At 40.7% G+C, this 20,627-nt stretch overlaps 1 protein-coding gene across 1 annotated transcript in view; it reads left to right on the forward strand.

Moving 5' to 3' along the window:
• Usp16-45 (ubiquitin specific protease 16/45) overlaps positions 1-20,627 on the forward strand; it is a gene marked incomplete at its 5' end in the record, with an annotated part of 224,445 nt that overhangs the window by 165,085 nt on the left and 38,733 nt on the right. The window contains 3 exons of the mRNA XM_080267023.1: positions 841-990; positions 13,538-13,791; positions 19,602-19,732. Of these exons, the coding sequence (XP_080123149.1) occupies positions 841-990; positions 13,538-13,791; positions 19,602-19,732 (535 nt within the window). The remainder of the gene's footprint in view (positions 1-840; positions 991-13,537; positions 13,792-19,601; positions 19,733-20,627) is intronic.

Below are 20,627 nucleotides of genomic sequence, written 5' to 3' on the forward strand. Positions count from 1 at the left end.
CACAACACTAAATTCCCATGTGGTCTGGTGGCAAGGTATTGCAGTTTATTCACTGTTTATTCACAAAATTGAGCATGTGCGGCATCCATTCCGATGAGCGTCTAGTCACGATGGTAGTTAGGCTGTAACTGGGGTGGGGAGAAAGCAAGGAGTGAAGGGGCCACGCCTAAACACAGCTGGTCGGTGCTGCGCACCAAGTTCAAATTACTGTTAGGGGGCGTTCCGAAGGCCCGGGCCCAAAATGTCCGGACATTGGGGTGTCCGGTTACTGGGTGTGCAGATATTAAAGAGATTACTGTATATATTACCAGAGATATAAAAGACCTTGCCTAAGCCTGTGCATGACTATCAGTGATGTTTTTGAAGTTTGAGGTGGAATGGCATTAATTTTATATATATATATATATATATATATATATATATATATATATATAGATAGATATAGATAGATAGATAGATAGATATATAGATATATATATATACATATATACATATATATATGTATATACATATATATATATATATATATATATATATATATATATATATACATATATATATATATATATATATATATATATATATATATATATATACATATATATATATATATATATATATATATATATATATATATATATATATATATATATATATATATATATATATATATAACAGATTAGACATTGTATTACTATATTGAGAACCACAGTGCATGACCTTGAGACTGTATTTTGGTTTATTTTGCAGATTCAATAGGATGTAGAAATTCCATACTTTTTATGCATGCAGTTCTGGTCAGTATTTATAACAGCATTGGTATTGTACTGTGTTTTATAGGAACGAGGAGACAACACATCACTGCGATCGGACAACACCAATACAACTACTACTAGTGGAAAAGCCTCATCCAGCACTGCTGGAGATACTTTCTCCATCTCCAGTGGTGACACCATCAACAACTTTGATGATAGTGCCATTGAGTGCAAGGTGACTTGGCTTCACAGTTCAAACACACACACACACACACACACACACACACACACACACACACACACACACACACACACACACACACAGCACACACACACACACACACACACACAACACACACACACCACACACAGACATACACACACACCACACACAGACACACACACACACACACACACACACACACACACACACACACACACACACACACACACACACACACACACACACACACACACACACACACACACACGCACGAGTTTTGGTATTTAGCATTGTGTATTGGTTTATTTCTGTTTCTCAGGATATTAAGGTACGTAAGTATGTTGTACTGATAGTGTTGTAGGTGAAATTATTGTGTTCTCTTGTATTGGTAGTACATTGCTTGTACAGTAATACCTTACTAGTTTTTGTCTGTACCTTTTTTTTTATGATACTACTTTATATGTAATATATACAGTAGCTCTGCAGTACTGTAATTCTATTGGTCTTCATACCTTCCGTTTGACCAAGACACTTCTCACATCAAATTCCTTGCTGCACCACTTTCTTTCTTACTGCTATCCACCCAAATAATGTTCCTTTCAGTGAGTCCACTTGTAAAAGTGTGACTCATTTCTCCTACATGTATGTATAGGTTTGCATATGATGTGTTTCCTGAATATTGTCCAACATACCATACATCAATGCCAGAAGCAGGCTATCAGTCTAATTTCTCTTAGGCACAAATTCATATTCCTGCAACCACCAGATATCTCAGTGGTTCTCTCTTGCCTTTTTCACTCCCTGTACTTAATTCTGTCATGCATATTACATTGCTAAGATAGTTACTTTATTTACACACCCAGTTTTTAACTCATTGAATCAAATCATGCATCAGATGTCTGTACAGTGTACTGTAACCAAGAAGTGTCTGAATAGCTGAATATAAAAGATTTAATTATCAGAGTAGATTCTTTCATCTCAGATTTGTTGGTATGCCAAGTTTTAAGATGCCTCAACAACTACCGTCTATTAAACTACTGCTTTTCTAATGCTCAGCTCATTTTAAAGGTAAATTATGGAGATAAATTAACACATTAATTTATCATTTCAGTACCAAGTACCATATACCTGTACCATCCATCCATCCATCCATCATCCAATCCTACATTGCCCCATGAGGAGCGTAGGAGCCCGGGGCTAGGCAGTTGGTCCCGACATTTAAGATGAGAGTGACCAGCCTCACTCATCCCTGAGTGGCATTACATGAGCAATCAACCCCAACCACCCCTTGGATATAAACCTTCACCATCTCAATCCAATTGGGGCGCAATAATTACCCACTAAACCACCAGGCGCCAAAATTTGGTTATGTGGTTACCACCCAGCGTAGTAAATGGTTTCCTGGTGCACAGGAAACCATTTGGCTTGTCACTCAGTGTACTGTAGAGTCACCCACAGGCTGAAGGAAGTGGAAAGAATGAAAGAAAGAAAGACAGAAGAGGGAGTGTAAAGTCACCCGTGGCCTGTACATCAGCATAAATCGTGTACTGCAACAAATTACTTCTACATTACATTAGAAAAAAAAAATAGAGAATAATATGCCAAAGATTTTCAAAAAGCAGTGGCAGCGACTCAAACGTTTCAGAAAATAATTGATCCTGTGACATCATGAGTCGTCCTCCCTCCCTCCCTCTGTCCATCCATCCATCCATTTGTCAGTCTGTCTGTCTGGTTAGCTGTCCATCTGGGGAGTAGCTACTCTATATTGTAAGGCACTGAAGGCATACATGAAACAGGAGTGTCCATTTACGGAAACTGATGTACTTTGTTGTATCAAGGGTTAATATAGCTTTTGTGTAAGGCATATCATAATCATCATCATCATCTAACCCAGTGTTTCCCCATGAGGAGTGTAGGAGCCCAGGGCTAGGCAAGTTGGTCCTGACATTTAAGATGCTAGTGACCAGCCTCACTCATCCCTGAGTAGCATTACGTGGACAATAACCCAAACCACCCCATGGATATAAACCTGCACAGGCTCAATCCGGCTAGAGTGCCTTAATTACCCACTAAACCACCAGCTGCCATAATCTGGTTGTATGGTTACCACCCAGCGTAGTAAATGGTTTCCTGGTGTACAAGAAATCATTTGGCTTGTCACTTAGTGTAGAGTCACCCATGGGCAGAAGGAGAAGGAAAGAAAGACAGAAGAGGAAGGAAAGAAGAGAGGAAAGGGCAGACACCCAAAGCAGCATTACATCGAGTGAATGGATGGTGAGTGCCCCCACTTACCACACTATTATTATTATTATTATTATTATTATTATTATTATCCATCCATCATCTAATCCTACGTTGCCCCATGAGGAGCGTAGGAGCCCGGGGCTAGGAAAGTTGGTCCTGGCATTTAAGATGAGAGTGACCAGCCTCACTCATCCCTGAGTGACATTACGTGAGCAGTAATCCCCAACCACCCCTTGGATATAAACCTTCATCGGCTCAATCCGATTGGAGCACCTTTATTACCCTCTAAACCACCAGGAGCCAAAATTTGGTTATGTGGTTACCACCCAGTGTAGTAAATGGTTTCCTGGTGAACAGGAAACCATTAGGCTTGTCACTCAGTGTAGAGTCATCCACAGGCAGAAGGAAAGAAAGACACAAGAGGGAGTGTAAAGTCACCCGCAGGCAGAAGAAAGAGGAAAGAATGAAGGAAAGAAAGACAGAAGAGGATGGATGGAAAGAAGGACGGAGGAGAGGAAAGGGCAGACACCCGAGAGCAGCACTACATCAAGTGAGTGGATGGTGAGCGCCCCCACCTACCACATTATTATTATTATTATTATTATTATTATTATTATTATTATCATCATCATCATCATCATCATCATCATCATCATCATCATCATCATCATCATCATCATCACAAAACCACCACCATCTGGACCTCCTTTCCCACCCTGGGACAGAGTGAGGAGTAGCCCGAGTTTGCCGACTCCAGTGGGCCACTTTTCCATTCACACATCATTCAAGCCCCCGGAATCCTGGCTCAATCTGATACACGAAAAACTTTCGCCACATTCTGTAGCTTCACATAAACGTGTCCGATTGAGTCAATCCAAACACTCTCACGTTGAAAAAGAGTGCTAAATCCCTGATCGAGCACTTCTTCTTACAACAGTCATCCAGCCAGCTCGATCTCTTTTCAGTCTCATAGCCTCACCAACTTCCATACTTCTCTTCCTCACACACTCATCCACCACATCCCTCCACATTCTCCTTGGCCTACCTCACCTCCTCCCTCCTTCAAATTCCATCAGATATACATTTTTTACCACTCTATTGTTATCCGTTCTCTCTACATGACCATACCATCTCGGTACACTCTCTTCGATTCTGATGTCCACAGACTTCCTCTCTCCGCATCTTTCACGAGTCACATTATTTCATATCCTATGCACTCTCAGTACTCCACATACATTCCTCAGTAGTCCCATTTCCACTTATCTCACTCCGGACTTTTCATTTTCATGCCATGCCATAGTTGGCACTAACATTCCTTCATGTAAGTCTCGTGCAGCTGCAACACTCAAGCCTCAGTTTCGTATCGGGGCATTCATAGCACCAGCTACCTTCCTTCCTTGTGTCACACTACTTTCCACTTCTTTTGCACATTTTCCTCTCTGTTCTATCACTGTTCCCAGATATTTGAACTTTCACCAATTCCAGTCTCTTTCTGTTCACTATAACATCACACTGGGAGTCACCTTCTCATTCGATTACCACCACTTTACTCTCTTCGACATTTACTCTCAAGGGACGACGCTCACAGACATCAGGAAAACTCTGCACTAGTCTACCAAGCTCTTGTCTGGTATTTGCAAGTAGCACTGCATCATCAGCATACAACAGATTTGAGATATTCCATCCATCATCATTCATTACCTACGCGATCCCTCTCTCCATTATTGATGTTTTTACTTCTATCATCACCCCATCCATATATTTATATATACAGTAAAAGCTCGATTAACCGGAATGCATGGGGATTCTTCCATTCAGGATATGGAATTTTCTGGATGATTGAATGTTAATCTTAGAAATTTTCTGGGAGGTCAAACAAAAGAAATAGTACCAAACTTGGGACTTTATTTCATAAAGTACATTTTTCAGTATTAGATACAGTTCAGGTACACTCACTTTCACTAATATCTGTCCAGAGGTGCCCGCTTCCTACCTCAGAATACCCAGGGAAGAGGGGAGGGGGGGATGAAATGAGCTCCACCAGCCACTACCCCAGCTCTTGACTATCCCCCCGCCACCCCACCCGTCATTCTTAACTAGCAGTTAATCTCAAGCTGATTTCATGCTTAACACTCTTGGTCCCACTACAAATACAAACAAAGAACATTAGGATATGTTGAAAGAATATAACTATCAATATGTTGCTGCAAGAAATTAATGCATTATGACGTTGACAGTAGAACAAAAACATTAACAATGGTCACCTCAAGCCTCCTGTGTTGGGTGCGCACACACACACACACACACACACACACACACACACACACACACACACACACACACACACACACACACACACACACACACACACACACACACACACACACACACACACACACACACACACACACACACACACACACACACACACACACACACACACACACACACACACACACACACACACACACACACACACACACACACACACACACACACACACACACACACACACACACACACACACACACACACACACACACACACACACACACACACACACACACACACACACACACACACACACACACACACACACACACACAGGAGGCCTGGGATGGCCGTTGTTAAAGTTTTTGTTTTATTGTCAACGTTATAATGCATTAATTTCTTGCTGCAGCATGTTCGTTATCATATTATATACTTTTTACATATCCAAGTATTTTATATTTGTGTATTAGTAATGTGACTATGAGTGTAAAGTATGAGGTTAGCTTGAGATGTAACTGCCAGTTAAGAATGATGAGTGGGGGGCTGGGAGGGGTAGGGGTATGGGGGAGGGTTGGGAGCTGGGGTAGAGGCAAGTGGAGCTAGTTTTGTCCCCCCTTTCCGTCTTCCCTGGGTATATGAGGGTACTAAGGGGGCACCCCTGAGCAGAAAGTAGTGATTGTGAATGTACACTACAATACACAAAAAAAGACAGCAAGAGAAATTGTACAGGACTGAACACAAACCAGCAAACATCAACAAAAATTATTTAAAGGAAAATTTAGCTTATGTCACAGGCCAGAATAATTTTGAAAACTTAGCTGCGTACACTACTTTATCCTGTACTGTACAGAACTAATCAAGAATTATAGGGGGACGACCTGTATCTGAAATATTTTCAACACCATGCCGAATCAAATTTGCGTTCCAGTTATACAGAAGTGCTGATGCATCGGATGCCGGTTAATCGAGCTTGCACTGTATTGAACAACCATGGGGACATCACACAGCCTTGTCGCACGCCCACATTGATCTTGAACCATTCACATAGATGCCCATTTATCCTTACACGTTCCTCACTACCATCATAAAAACCCTTGACGGTACCTAGCAGCCTACCATTACTCCATACATGTGCAAAACCTTCCACAATTGTTCTCTGTCTACTTTGTCATATGCTTTTTCCAGATTCATAAATGCCATAAACACCATATAGTCCTTCTCACCAAGCCTTCTCACTATATGTCTCACTGCAAATAGTTGATCCACACATCCTCTGCCACTCCTAAAGCTACCCTGTTCATCACTCACTAGGACTTGTGATATCTCTCTTACTTTATAATAACTCTTCCATATACCTTCCCTACAACACTCAGTAAACTTATGCCACAATAATTCTTGCACTCACTTCGTTCACCTTTATTTTTGTACAGGGGTACAATCACAGCCTTTTTTCCACTCTGCTGGCACAGTTTCACTCATCTATGCCTTCTTACATATCTCCAACAAGCACTTCATTCCACTCTCTCCACTACACTTAATCATCTCTGCATACACCTCATCAACCCCAGCTGCTTTCCCATTTTTCAGCTGCTTCACGGCATTCTTCACCTCTGCGAGTGTCACGTTTCCTGGCACCGCATTCCTTCTCGGCACACCCCCAAAACCAGTCATGTTTACATCTGCTGTCCCTTCTCTATTCCCATTTATCAAGCTTTCAAAATATTCTTTCCATCTGGTCATTACTTCATCCCCATGGGTTAATAATCTACCACTTACATCCCTCACACCTTCACATTTCTTTCCACTGTCACTCCTACATTTCTGTACCTCTTTCCAAAATCATTTCGTATTTTCAGAGTAGTTTGTATACATTTTTCTTCCCAGATCATCATATACCTCCTTTTTCCTCCTCAGAAGTCTCTTTATGTGCTTCATGCTCTCAGTGTATTCAGTTCTTATTTCAGTTGAACCTCTGTTCTTTAACCACTCTAGCCACTTCTTTCTCTTTTCCTCCACTGCACTCTTAACCTCTTCATTCCAGCATGCCATAGCTTTCTTCTTTGTTCTAACTCTTGCCACATCACACACTGCTTTAGCATTCCTAACTAAGCAGTCCCTATATTCATTCCATAGGCTGTCCAGATCCATTTCATTCCAATTCAATGGTTCCAACTCCTTCCCTACTTTCATGTATTCATTTGTCATTTCTTTGCTCCCCAGCTTCTCGGTTTTCATTACCTGTATTTCTCTCTGACTGCTGCTCTCGCCACTGGTCCACCTCACTCCTCTCAGCTTGATCGTACATACCACAGTCACATGACCTGACAGACCTCCACATCGTCCTCTCTCAGCCTTGTGTTAGCAGCCATTCCCAACATCGACCTCTGTACGAGCACATAATCAATCAGGCTCCTTTCATCACAGTTTGCTTTAAGCCCCTTAAGTGTAAACCAGAAACAAGTCTCATTGAAAGTTGTTCCAGCAGAAGTAGGATATTGTCAAGAGACATTGGCCTTTAATTGTCAACTGACTCAACTGATATCCATTGTATTGTGTGACAACATGAATATTGGATAATAACATCAGTCCAAGATCATCTGTACCTTCACCCTGAGATTGTTTCAGTCACTTAAATTTCTAGTCTAGTTTAGTAGAGTTTATAATTTTGTTTCTTCATCCCCAAACACAGTTATATTTAGCAGCATTGAAGACAGCAAGCAAATTCCACATCATTCCATTGCTAGCTCTACTGTTATACACTGCAGTAGCAGTATTATGATGACCTTTGTAAGTTTGTTATTAACCAGACTACAGTATTTTATTCATCTTGGAGAAAATGTCTTTTAGTAAAGGGATCAATCGTATGAGATCCAAGAGATCTTTCCTATATCGAATGAAATTATCTTACAGTAACAAGAATATAATGGAATGATTACCATAGCAGTATAGGGGTTAAGGCATTTGCCATAAAGAGACCTTTAATTCCTCATCTCCCCTTCTGTTTGGAGTTCCTCAAGGATCTATTTTAGGTTCAATTCTATTGACAGTTTATATGGGTAGTTTATCATCCCTATTTGGTGCATATGATATGTCCTGTCATTTTTATGTTGATGACACAGCTTTATGTTAAGATGACAGATATTAATGATACCAAGAATAAACTTCAAGCACTGATGACTGATATTAAAATCTGGATAGCAAAGAGGAGACTTTAACTGAATGATGTTGAACAGAAATCATTATTATTCAAGGAAACAGGTGGGATGGTGACGCTGATAGTGCCGCGACTCTGAAGAGTGCGGAGTCACAACTACATCTGCTATTTTTTTCTGAAATGTGGATATACAGTGATCCCTTGATTAGAGCAGTTTTCATTATCATTACTAGATGGAAATCTGCCATCCTGCCATTATAGCCCATTTTTCAGATAAAAAACAAACTTTTCACACGTCTGAACTGGTTTCTGCTGCTGCTGCTGATGCATTGTCAGTGGTTCCTGATGTCTTTAATGGATTCAAAGATGAAGCCTTACTCGAGGAGTTAATCCTAGGCCGTGGAGACCACTAGCTTTCCACCCCCTAACTTTGGAACCCATGGCGTTAAACCCTGTATCTCTCTGTGGTACATGTTTCTTCCTTATTGTGCCTTTTCATCAGGTTCTATTAACATAACCATGCTTGTGTGTGTTTCTGGTACTTACCATAACAGTATTCATGTATTTAGAGACTCTAAATTGATGTAAAATGAAAAATCTGGGCTTGCACTTGGGGTGTTTGGTACTAATTAGGATAAATCCCATAGGTTCAGTGTATTTGTTATCGCACAATTCTGTTATCATGCGTCATGTTCAGTACCAGTTATGTGCAATAACTAAGAGATCAGTGTATATTTTAATTAAAAGCTTAATTTTGAAGAATATTAACCCCTAGGCGACAGGCATGGGTTTACCTATCCTCGTCCCGGAACTGGGTTAGTTTCAGGATAATCAATTTTTCCCCCAATTTTTTTTTTTTTTTTTTTTTACAAATCAATCACAAATGACAAAAAATTCATAAAAAGCAAGTACTTATTCTCTGTTGACAATCTGGAGTTGGTGGTGTGGTTTGAGGGAGCCAGTGTGTGGCATCTGGGTCAAGCATGTTCAAGGTCGCTGTGGTGTGTTGGCGGTATTAGTGGAGGGGAAGAGGGATAATTACCTCATGCCAAAATAAGTGTTGAGTGTGTATTTGCTTCTCTCACTAGGGCACAATGCCGTATGAACACAGTATTACGGCTAAAATAGCAAAAAAACACAAGAAAGTAACTAATAAAGATTGGCTTATTTTATGTTTTCCATGATACTTATTTTCTAACAAATTTATGTCTGTTTGTTTATTCACTATTATTTACACATTATTTACACATTATTTCACTGTTTTTAGTAACTCTTCACAGTATGATACTCTCCATACACTCTCCTCCACACCCTTCAGGGCCCCCTATGGTCCGTCTATTTTATGAAGAGCGTTTGGGTGTTGTCCCTCTTGTGGAGTCCCTGTCCCACAGTGTTGCCATACTTTGTACTGGGCAACTTAATCGGATTACAAACAAGGCGCTAATGACAACTCTCCCTCCCAGCACACCACTCTCTCTCCTGCGCTAATGACAACTCTCCCTCCCAGCACACCACTCTCTCTCTCTCTCTCTCTCTCTCTCTCTCTCTCTCTCTCTCTGCATATAGAAATTGCATTTTTTATAGATTTACTTCTATAAAAAGTCTATACACTTTTATGAATTTTTAGAATTTGAGGAAAAGCCTCCAGACTCTCTGTCTGTCTTGTTTCACTCTTATTCATTCCCTTTCTCCATGACCTTTCCCCCTACTCTCTGTTTCTGTCTGTCTGTCTGTCTCTCTCTCTCTCTCTCTCTCTCTCTCTCTCTCTCTTTCTCTCTCTCGCTCTCTTTCTCACATTATTTTTTATTATGACTGATTTTCTCCTTAAAGTGTGAGGTTTATTTGTGGTTTATAATTTTGATTTATTTTCCACACCACCTTTGAGGTTGAGGAGAAGCCTCTTGACTGTCTTGTTGCGCTGCTATTCAATTTCCACCACATTCCCTCCCTCCCTCCCTCCGTCTTGCCTTGTCTCCCTTATCTCTGGCCTCTCCAACCTCCCTCCCTCGCTGTCTGCCTATCCCCCTTATCTCCATTCCCTTTCCCTCCTCTCTCTCTCTCTCTCTCTGTTACTGTCTGTCTGTCAACATTGTTTTTCTTATGAATGTGATACTTTCCATAAAGTATGATATTTTATTTGTTCTCTATAATTTCGACTTTTTTTCCACACCACATTTGAGGTAAAAGCCAAGGCGCGTTTTTTTTTTTATAGAGGTTTTCCCCATGAGGCCTGATCAACAGCTTTTGAGGGAACAATTATAGGTCCTCTGTTTGCCTTCTCTTCTAAAAAATACTTATATACATTGTAAATAAGTTCTTTTTCTCTGCTGTGGAGCACACGAGAGCGAGTAGCAGGAGTAAGAGCATCCATCTCAGGTGGCGGCCAGAGTGGAAATGACCTGGATTAACACAGTCACTCTACCCTTCCTTACAAGCTTGGCAATGTTGGAAAGCAACGTTGCTAAGTGTTGTGGTATTTGTAAGAAGTTATTGTTATTAAAAGAAAAAAGAGGCATTTATAACACTATATAGCCTTATTAAAGAATTAGATATACAGTATATATAATGTAAATAAACTTCATTTAGAAGTAGTAAATAGCTAACATGAGACAGAGAGGCATATACATTTGGCAGAGAGGCGGCCTAGGAAATTCCCAAGAGGGGCAACGCCCAAACGCTCTTCATAAAATAGACAGACCATAGTAGCCCTCCCCACCACCCCACCCCTCCCGACCCCTACCCCAACCCTGAACCAGTATCAGCTGGTTCCAAGGCCACACTCTCCCTACGCCGCCCTACCACCACCCTCCACCACAGCCCTCCTCACTGCTGGGCTGCCCTCCCACCCTTCTGCCCCCTCCCTCAGCCAGCCAGCATTACCCCGCGCACCAGCCATGCTGGGACAATACTGTGAGTCCATATGGCACGCTACTAAGTTCAAACATGCCCGCAAAAATTAAAACGTCATATGACATGGACTGTAGGCCTCTACCAACACGTCATATGACGTGGACTGGCGCCTAAGGGTTAAGTAAGTCATCAGAGCTTGTAATCTGCACATCAGAAACCTGTATAGTACTCTGTGAGCTGCTGAGTAGACATTCCCTCTTATCACTGGTTCATTTATGTTCTTGTTTGATGTTGATTACTGCATACCGGTAATAATTCATTATGGATTGGCCTCCCGAACAATCTGTTAAAGAAGGTTCTCAGTTTGTCTTGAATGGAGCAGTAAGTCTTATCTTTGGCCTCCCCCCAAGAATCCCAACCATTTATTTTTAATTGAGTTGAAATGGCTGCCAGTAAAGACTAGAATTTAATTTAAACTGTCTTAGTACTTTGAAGGTTTTTAAGTTTGGCAAGCCAAAGGATCTTGTTGCATTGTAAAAACTTGAATCGGCATGCCCAGGTGTGATATTAAGAAGTGAAGACAATTCCTTGCGCCTCGTTGATCTTGCAGCTGTTCCTCAGTCACCATTCATTGATTGGTCTTTCAGCTATACAGCCTCGAGGTTATATAATCAATTGCCATTATTGATGAGGCAGTTGACTTCTGTTCAGTCTTTTAGAGGGCAACTGAAAGCCTTTCCTTTTTCAAAAAACTGCCGGTACAATTTGAGGAGAGGCATTGTGATGAATGGTTGTAGTACAGGCATACCCTGGTTTAGCAGTGCAGTTGTTTAAGTAAAAACCCATCGCTAGGTGGGGTGTCGTATCTCGGGGTAGATTTAACGTGTACAGCATAGGAATGTGTTGTTGAGCCTTGGGTTCACCCCCCCCAATGAAGTCCTAAACCCACCGAAATGAGTCCAAAAACAAGTTTCTAGCTAACCTAAACCCCCAAATAGCTTTAAAACAAGCTAAACTAAGCCTGGAAGTAGTTTATAACTCACCTAAACTGAAAAATAAAATCTGAAGATAATAAAAAAAAAGTCTGGAAAAAATCAAACCTAGTAAACTGTGCCCCAAAATGACAGTGTTCACCCTGCCTATAACTAAAACACATTAATCTAAGTCTAAAAACAGTTTATAAATCAACCTAAGCAAAATTTAAATTTAAAATATCTTCAAAAATTTGTTTTAAAAATAACAAAACCCATCGTTATACCTAGGTTTGGCCAATGTTCGGCGGGACAGGGTGGTATTTCTACCTCCATCACTGTGCCAGGGTATCATATCTCGAGGTCTGCGTGTATTTAATTGTCACATCCCCCCCCCCCTTTAATGAAGTATATTGTATACAAGTGATGTCACAATTCTTGTAATTAAAGTGTGAATGAGTATCAAGCATTAGTACATTTCTTAGGAAGAACTGGCATTTTTTAGAAACAAAAATCAGATTATTATTATTACTATTATTATTATTATTATTAATGGTTGGTGGGGGCACTCACCATCCACTCACTCGATGTAGTGCTGCTCCCAGGTGCCTGCCTTTTCCTCTCTTCCTTCCTTCTTTCAATCCTTCCTCTTTTGTCTTTCTTTCTTTCATTCTTTCCTCTTCTTTCTGTCTATGGGTGACTCTACACTGAGTGACATGCCAAATGATTTCCTGTACACCAGGAGACCATATACCACATTGGGTGGTAACCATATAACCAAATTATGGCTCCTGGTGGTTTAGTGGGCAGTTAAGGCGCTCCAATCAGATTGAGCTGGTGCAGGTTTATATCCAAGGGATGGTTGGGGTTTATTGCTCATGTAATGCCACTCAGGGATGAGTGGAGCTGGTCGCTGTCATCTTAAATGTCAGGACCAAGTTGCTTAGCCCGGGTCTTATATGCAGCTTATGAGGCAACACAGGATTAGATGATGAATGAATGTAGCACAGTCTTGTTTTTACTGCACCTTTAAATTTCAAAAGTTATAATTTCTGTTCATATGCTGTAGGTGCCTGTTGACCAAGCACACATGGACGAGATGTGCTTGAAGGTGAAAGAGCTCAAGATTAGACGCAAGTCAAGCAGCAAGGAGAGCCTCCTGGACACTCAGCGCTTCAGTCAAAAACGTGGATCAACAGAAACGTTACATACCTTTAATGAGAGAGTGGAAGAGGAGGAGGATGAGAACATCAAGAAAGCCAGGAATCTGAAGAAACTGAAACAGGAGTGGATAGCTCGCAGCCTCACCACTCTAGCACCCAGGTTCCTAATCTAGATTTCAGCTTTGTTTTTTGTACTTTTGTGACTTGAGTAGCCAGGTGGCCACTAAATTCCATTGTGAACTACAGTCGGTTTCAGGGAGCCTGACACACTGATTTTGCCAGCTGAGGACAGGTGGATTTGGTAACACTGTGCAGTGCTCTAGGGCGGTGATTGGTCAGTTCCTGTCATTGTTGAACTTGCACCAAACTTACTTTGTATTCCAACCAATGCCCTCATTTATTTGTAAGATACCGGACTATACAGATACAAATTAAAGCAATGATATCTTGAATGATAAATATGTGCCTTTTAAATTATTACAGATAAACCTGAACAACATTCATAACAAAACTAAGTAAATTCACAACTGGACGCATATGAACAACAGTCAGCGACTGATTTATTTGTTTAAATTTATTTCATTATGTTTGATTTCGTTCACACTGCATGCGGTGTTATTATAGCAGCATAGTTCAATTATTATTTTCTCATGGGATTTTGCTTTTATCTTACTTTCCTTTCCTCCACCATTAACAAAAATTTGGTTCATTGTACAGTTATGTAATTCATTACTTTCCTGGTTCCTCTCTGTTGAGAGGACAGAGATACATCATACTTAAGGAGAGGGTGCATGGTGGCTAGGGATAGAGTGTTCGTCTGTCTGTCTGTCTCTTTTGATACTTATGAAAATCTTCAGGAAAATCAAACACCAAACTTACTAATGTAAGAAATTATACTGAATCTGACTATTAATAATAACAAATGCAGGTTTTTAAAGCTACTGTTATCTACGAAGGTAAAGCAGATGTGTATGTACACTATGTATGTATATTGAGCATGTATTGGCCTCAGTGAGAGGTTGTGTGTGTGTGTGTGTGTGTGTGTGTGTGTGTGTGTGTGTGTGTGTGTGTGTGTGTGTGTTTACACAAATCATTATTAGAATATAAGCTAAGCATCTCTAGGGTAAGATTGTATATTAGTAGATGAAGTAATGAAGGGCATGGTGCAGACTGTAGACTGAAGACCGTGACATTGAGTAGTAGTGGTGGGAAAATCAGTCGAGCCTTCACAGGACCTCAGAACCACCTTGCTATGAACCTCTGAGTTCCGCTGCAGTCGCTAACTGTTTCCGTATTCGTCCAGTTGAGACTTTACGCAGTTTTTTTATCAGCGTCGTTCAGATTTATTTCTAATAATTTGAAAGGCATATACTGTATTTATCACTAAAGATATCATTGCTTTAAAATGAGTTTGTATATTCCGGTATCTTACAAATAAATGAGAACGTTGGTTGGAACACAAAGTCAATGTGGTGCACGTTCAGACACAACAGAAATTGACCAATCACCACCCGAGGCCATCACACAGTGTTACCAGATCCATCTGTCCTCATCTGGCAAAATCAGTGCTTCAGACTCCCTGAAATCGACTATAGGTTACATGTTTCATGTACATTAAATTTATGTGTGTGAATGATGTAAGTGGTAGATTATTAACCCATAGGGTTGAAGTAAGGGCCAGATGGAAAGATTATTTTGAAAATCTCATAAATGGGAATGGAGAGAGCAAACCAGCTGTTGACAGGATTGGTTTTAGGGGTGTACAGAGAAGGAATGCAGTGCCAGGAAACATGACACTCACAGAGGTGAAGAACGCTGTGAAACAGCTGAAAAATGGGAAAGCAAATGGGGTTGATGAGGTGTATGCTGAGATGTTTAGTGTAGTGGAGAGAGTGGAATGAAGTGCTTGTTGGAGATATGTAAGAATGCATGGATGAGTGAAACTGTGTCAGTAGAGTGAAAACGACAGTGATTGTACCCTTGTACAAAAGTAAAGGTGAGTGAAGCGAGTGCAAGAATTATCATGGCATAAGTCTACTGAATGTTGTAGGGAAAGTATATGCAAGAATTATTATAAAGTAAGAGAGATATCAAAAGTCCTAGTGAGTGATGAACAGGGTGGCATTATGAGGGGCAGAATATGTGTGGATCAGTTATTTGCAGCGTGACAAATAGTGGAGAAGGCTTGTGAGAAGGACTGTAAGGTATTTATGACATTTATGGATCTGGGAAAAGCATACGACAAAGTAGATAGAGAAAGATTGTGGATGGTTTTGCACATGTAAGGTGTAGATGGTAAACTGCCAGGTGCCGTCAAGAGTTTTATGATAGTAGTGAGGTATGTGTAAGGGTAAATGGGCATCTAAGTGATTGGTGTACGATCAGTGTGGGTGTGGGACAAAGTTGTGTGATTTCCCCATGGTTGTTCAATAAAAATTTGGATGGAGTGATGAGAGAAGTAAAAATACAAGTAATGGTGAGATGGATGCCATTGGTAATGAATGGTGGTGGATGGAATATCTCAAATTTGTTGTACGTTGATGATGCAGTGATACTCGCAAATACCGGACAAGAGCTTGGCCAACTAGTGCAGAATTTTGTAAATGTCTGTGAGTGTCGCACCTTGAGAGTAAATGTAGAAAAGAGTAAAATTATAGGTACTGAGAGAAAAGGTTACTCCCAGTGTGATGTTACAGTGAATGGAGAGAGGCTGGAATTGGTGAGAGAGTTCAAATTCCTTGGTACAGTGATAGAAAAGAGAGGAAAATGTGCAGAAGAAGTGGAAAGTAGAGTGACACAAAGAAGAAAAGTAGCTGGTGCCATAAAGGCCTTGATAAGAAACAGAGGCTTGAGCTTGCAGCTGCACGAGGCTTGCGTGAAGGAGTGTTAGTGCCAACTTTAGCATACGGATGTGAGACTACGGTGTGGCATGAAAATGAAAAGTCAAGAGTACGAGCAGTGAAGATGGGACTGCCAGGGAATGTACAGAGAGTGGATAGGATACGGAATAATGTGGTTTGTGAAAGATGTGGAGTTAGGAAGTCTGTGGACACCAGAATAGGTATGGTCATGTTGAGAGAATGTATGACTATAGAGTAGTGAAAAAGGTATATCTGAAGAAATTTGAAGGAGGGAGGAGGCGATGTAGACCGAGAAGTTTTAGGAATATAGTGGATAAGTGTGTGAGGAAGAGAGGTATGAAAGTTGATGAGGCTAAGGGGCTGATGAGAGATTGAGCTGGCTGGATGAATTTTGTGTGGAGAAGTGCATGACCAGGGAATTGGCACCCCTTTTTATTCCTATTGGCTCTGTCAGATAGGTGTATGTGAAGCTACAGAACATTATGAAATTTTTTGTAGCCTGTCAGATGAAGCCAGGATTTTGAGAGCTTGAGTGATGAGTAAATAGAAGCATGGCCCATTAGAGTGGGCAGACTGGCTGTCTGGAAGCTGCTACTCCTCACGCTGCCCTAGGGTGGGAAAGGAGGTCCAGATGATGATGATGATGGTGGTGGTGGTGAATATTCCTTATTTGATGGCATGATGCTAAAACAGTATATGCTGCCACCATCTGCAAATACCAGTGATGGAGAGATGAACCTCTACCCTTACTTCATAAGCACTTGGTGACAACTATACTATCTTCTTCCTCTTGTGACATTATCAGAAGTATATCCTTCATTACAGAAGTCTTTGTTTCATAGTTCTTCCTTCATTTCATAAACAAAAAGAACCAAAAATCTTTCTTGGTATACTGTTTCATGCTCTGTTTGTTAACTTACTACAGTCATGCTTTATTGCCTGCGTGTTTGCTTGATTGGGTAAAAAAAAAAAAATGTATGCAGTGTACAGTATTTTGATATTTGCTTTTTTGTGTATGTGAACTTTCATGCTCGTGATTGTTAATTTTCCGAAATATATATAATGTAATTTTATGAAATGTACTTTGAATAATGCTATAATATTACGGTATATGTTGCGCTATAATATTACGGTATATGTTCAGAATTTCAATGTTGATTGATTGGTTTTAAATAACATCATCATCATCATCATCATCATCATCATCTGGACCTCCTTTCCCACCCAAGGGCAGGGTGAGGAATAGCAAATGTCCAGACAGCCCAAAATTGCCCAATCCAATGGGCCACACTTCCATTCACTCAGCGTTCAAACCCCCGGAATCCTGGCTATATCGGATATGCCAAAAACATTCATCATGTTCTGTAGCTTCACATAATCGTATCCGACAGAGTCAATCCAGATGCTGCCACGTTAAAAAGGGGTGCCAAAAATCCCTGATCATGTGCATCTCCTCACAAAATTCATCCAGCCAGCTCGATCTCCTGTCAGTTCCCTAGCCTCACCGACTTCCAAATCTCTCTTCCTCACACATTCATCCACCATATCTCTCCACCTTCTCCTTGGCCTACCTCGCCTCCTCCCTCCTTCGAATTCGCTCAGGTATACCTTCTTCACCACTCTGTTGTTATCCATTCTCTCCATATGACCATACCATCGTAGTACACTCTCTTCAATTCTGGTGTCCACCGACTTCCTCGCTCCACATCTTTCACGAATCACATTATTTTGTATCCTATCCACCCTCTGTACTCCACATACATTCCTCAGCAGTCCCATCTCCACTGCTCTTTCTCTTGACTTTTCATTTTCATGCCACACCATAGTCTCACATCCATATGTTAAAGTTGGCACTAACACTTCTTCATGTAAGCCTCGTGCAGCTGCAACACTCAAGCCTCTGTTTCTTATCAAGGCCTTCATTGCACCAGCTACTTTTCTTCCTTGTGTCACTCCACTTTCAACTTCTTTTGCACATTTTCCTCTCTTTTTTTATCACTGTACCCAGGTATTTCAACTCTCCCACCAATTCCAGTCTATCTCCATTCACTGTAACATCGCACTGGGAGTCACCTTCTCTCTCAATAACCATCACTTTACTCTTTTCTACATTTACTTTCAAGGAACGACGCTTACAGACATCAGCAAAACTCTGCACTAGCCTACCAAGTTCTTGTCCGTTACTTGCAAGCAGTACTGCATCATCAGCATACAACAAATTTGAGATATTCCGTCCATCACCATTCATTATTAATGCCATCCCTCTCTCCATTACTCGTGTTTTTACTTCTCTCATCACCCCATCCATATGTACATTGAACAACCATGGGGACATCACACAACCTTGTCGCACGCCCACACTGATCGTGAACCATTCACTTAGATGCCCATTAACCCTGACACGTGCTTCACTGCCACAATAAAAACTCTTGACAGCACCTAGCAGCTTACCCTCTACACCGTGCATGTGCAAAACTTTCCACAATCCTTCTCTGTCCACTTTGTCATATGCTTTTTCCAGATCCATGAATGCCATAAACATCTTATGGTCCTTCTCACAAGCCTTCTCTACTATCTGTCTCACTGCAAATATTTGGTCCACACATCCTCTGCCACTCCTAAAGCCACCCTGTTCATCACTCACTAGGACTTCTGATATCTCTCTTACTTACTCAATAATAATTCTTCCATATTCCTTCCCTACCAGACTCAGTAAGCTTATGCCACGATAATTCTTGCACTTACTTCGTTTACCTTTATTTTTGTACCGGGGTACAATCACAACCTTTTTCCACTCTGCTGGCACAGTTTTACTCATCCATGCTGTCTTACATATCTCCAACAAGCACTTCATTCCATTCTCTCCACAACATTTAAGCAACTCTGCATACACCTCATCAACCCCAGCTGCTTTCCCATTTTAAATAACTTAGGCAAAAATTGAAGAGGTAAAAATGAGATATTTGGTGGCACAGTATATTTGAGTAAGATTGCCAGACTGACGAAGTAGCTGCAAGTGAATTGATTGAGTTCTGTAAGCATTTTGGTTAGAGTAGTACATAACCAGCCTTACATAGCCCCACAACGTGACTCCCATTCTTCTTTGTAGGTATCAATGCCGAAGCCAGGAATGCTCAGTCATGTCCTGCCTTACTAACTTCACTGCACCAGAGCTCCTCACAGGTAACAACAAGATTACCTGTGACAATTGTACCAAGGTTTACAATCAGCTTCATCCAGGTAAAGAACAGTCATTCTTATTTTTAATATCTTACTCATATTAGCATGACCTTTTATAGATTTTTTTCACTAACTCATCTTTGTTAGAGCATCAACATATCATCTCCAACAGCTGTATTTACTCTTGAATATTACACACCTCAAAAATGTTACTCAGTGCAAATGTACAGTACCCCGAAAAAAGAACAATACAATAATTGTATCATTTTTCAGATGGTCAGTGAGCAGTACTACCTCAGTCTTAGAACAGTTTGTACAGTACTTCTGTACTTGAACTGTGAAAATGAATTAATGCCATTGTTTGAAGTACTACAGTATGTATGAATCTACTGCAGCATCATATCGTGTATTGCAGGACTCAGTTTTGAGGACAACAATAAGCACCAAACTCAATGGGTGTCACTTCCATGAAAGTTTAATGTAGCTTGTACCTAGTACAGGACAGCCATTAAACTCATTGGACATTCATTATTTGTCAGTGTACAGTATCAGCAGAAGAGCACTGCAGTGTCCCTGTAAAAATTGTTAGATAATATTTGTGCACAGTTTAAAAAATTAAAAGTCAGTAAGTAGTCTCATGTTTGTCACAAGGCACTAAATGTAGATAGCTGTGTGTGAGAGTTCAGCACCTCTCCAGCCATCAACAGGGGGATGTTATCTTTTCCACATGTCTCTCCCAACATTGTAATTATTTCCTGTTTTGTTTAACTGCTACCAGCCAGTTAACATTACTCACAGGTACACAGTAAGGGAGGACAGAGCTCTTTATTTTCCCCTGCTTGAGTCAGGAGTACAAATCAACAATATCAGTGAGCAAGCAGGGCATTACAGCACTTCTGCATGGCATACAATGTGTGCTGCATGCTGATTCACCAAACAGTGAGCTCATAAACCC

This window comes from Coenobita brevimanus, chromosome 23 (assembly GCF_032717465.1).
Source record: "Coenobita brevimanus isolate Jiangsu-jjx chromosome 23, ASM3271746v2, whole genome shotgun sequence".
Classification (NCBI taxonomy): domain Eukaryota; kingdom Metazoa; phylum Arthropoda; class Malacostraca; order Decapoda; family Coenobitidae; genus Coenobita; species Coenobita brevimanus.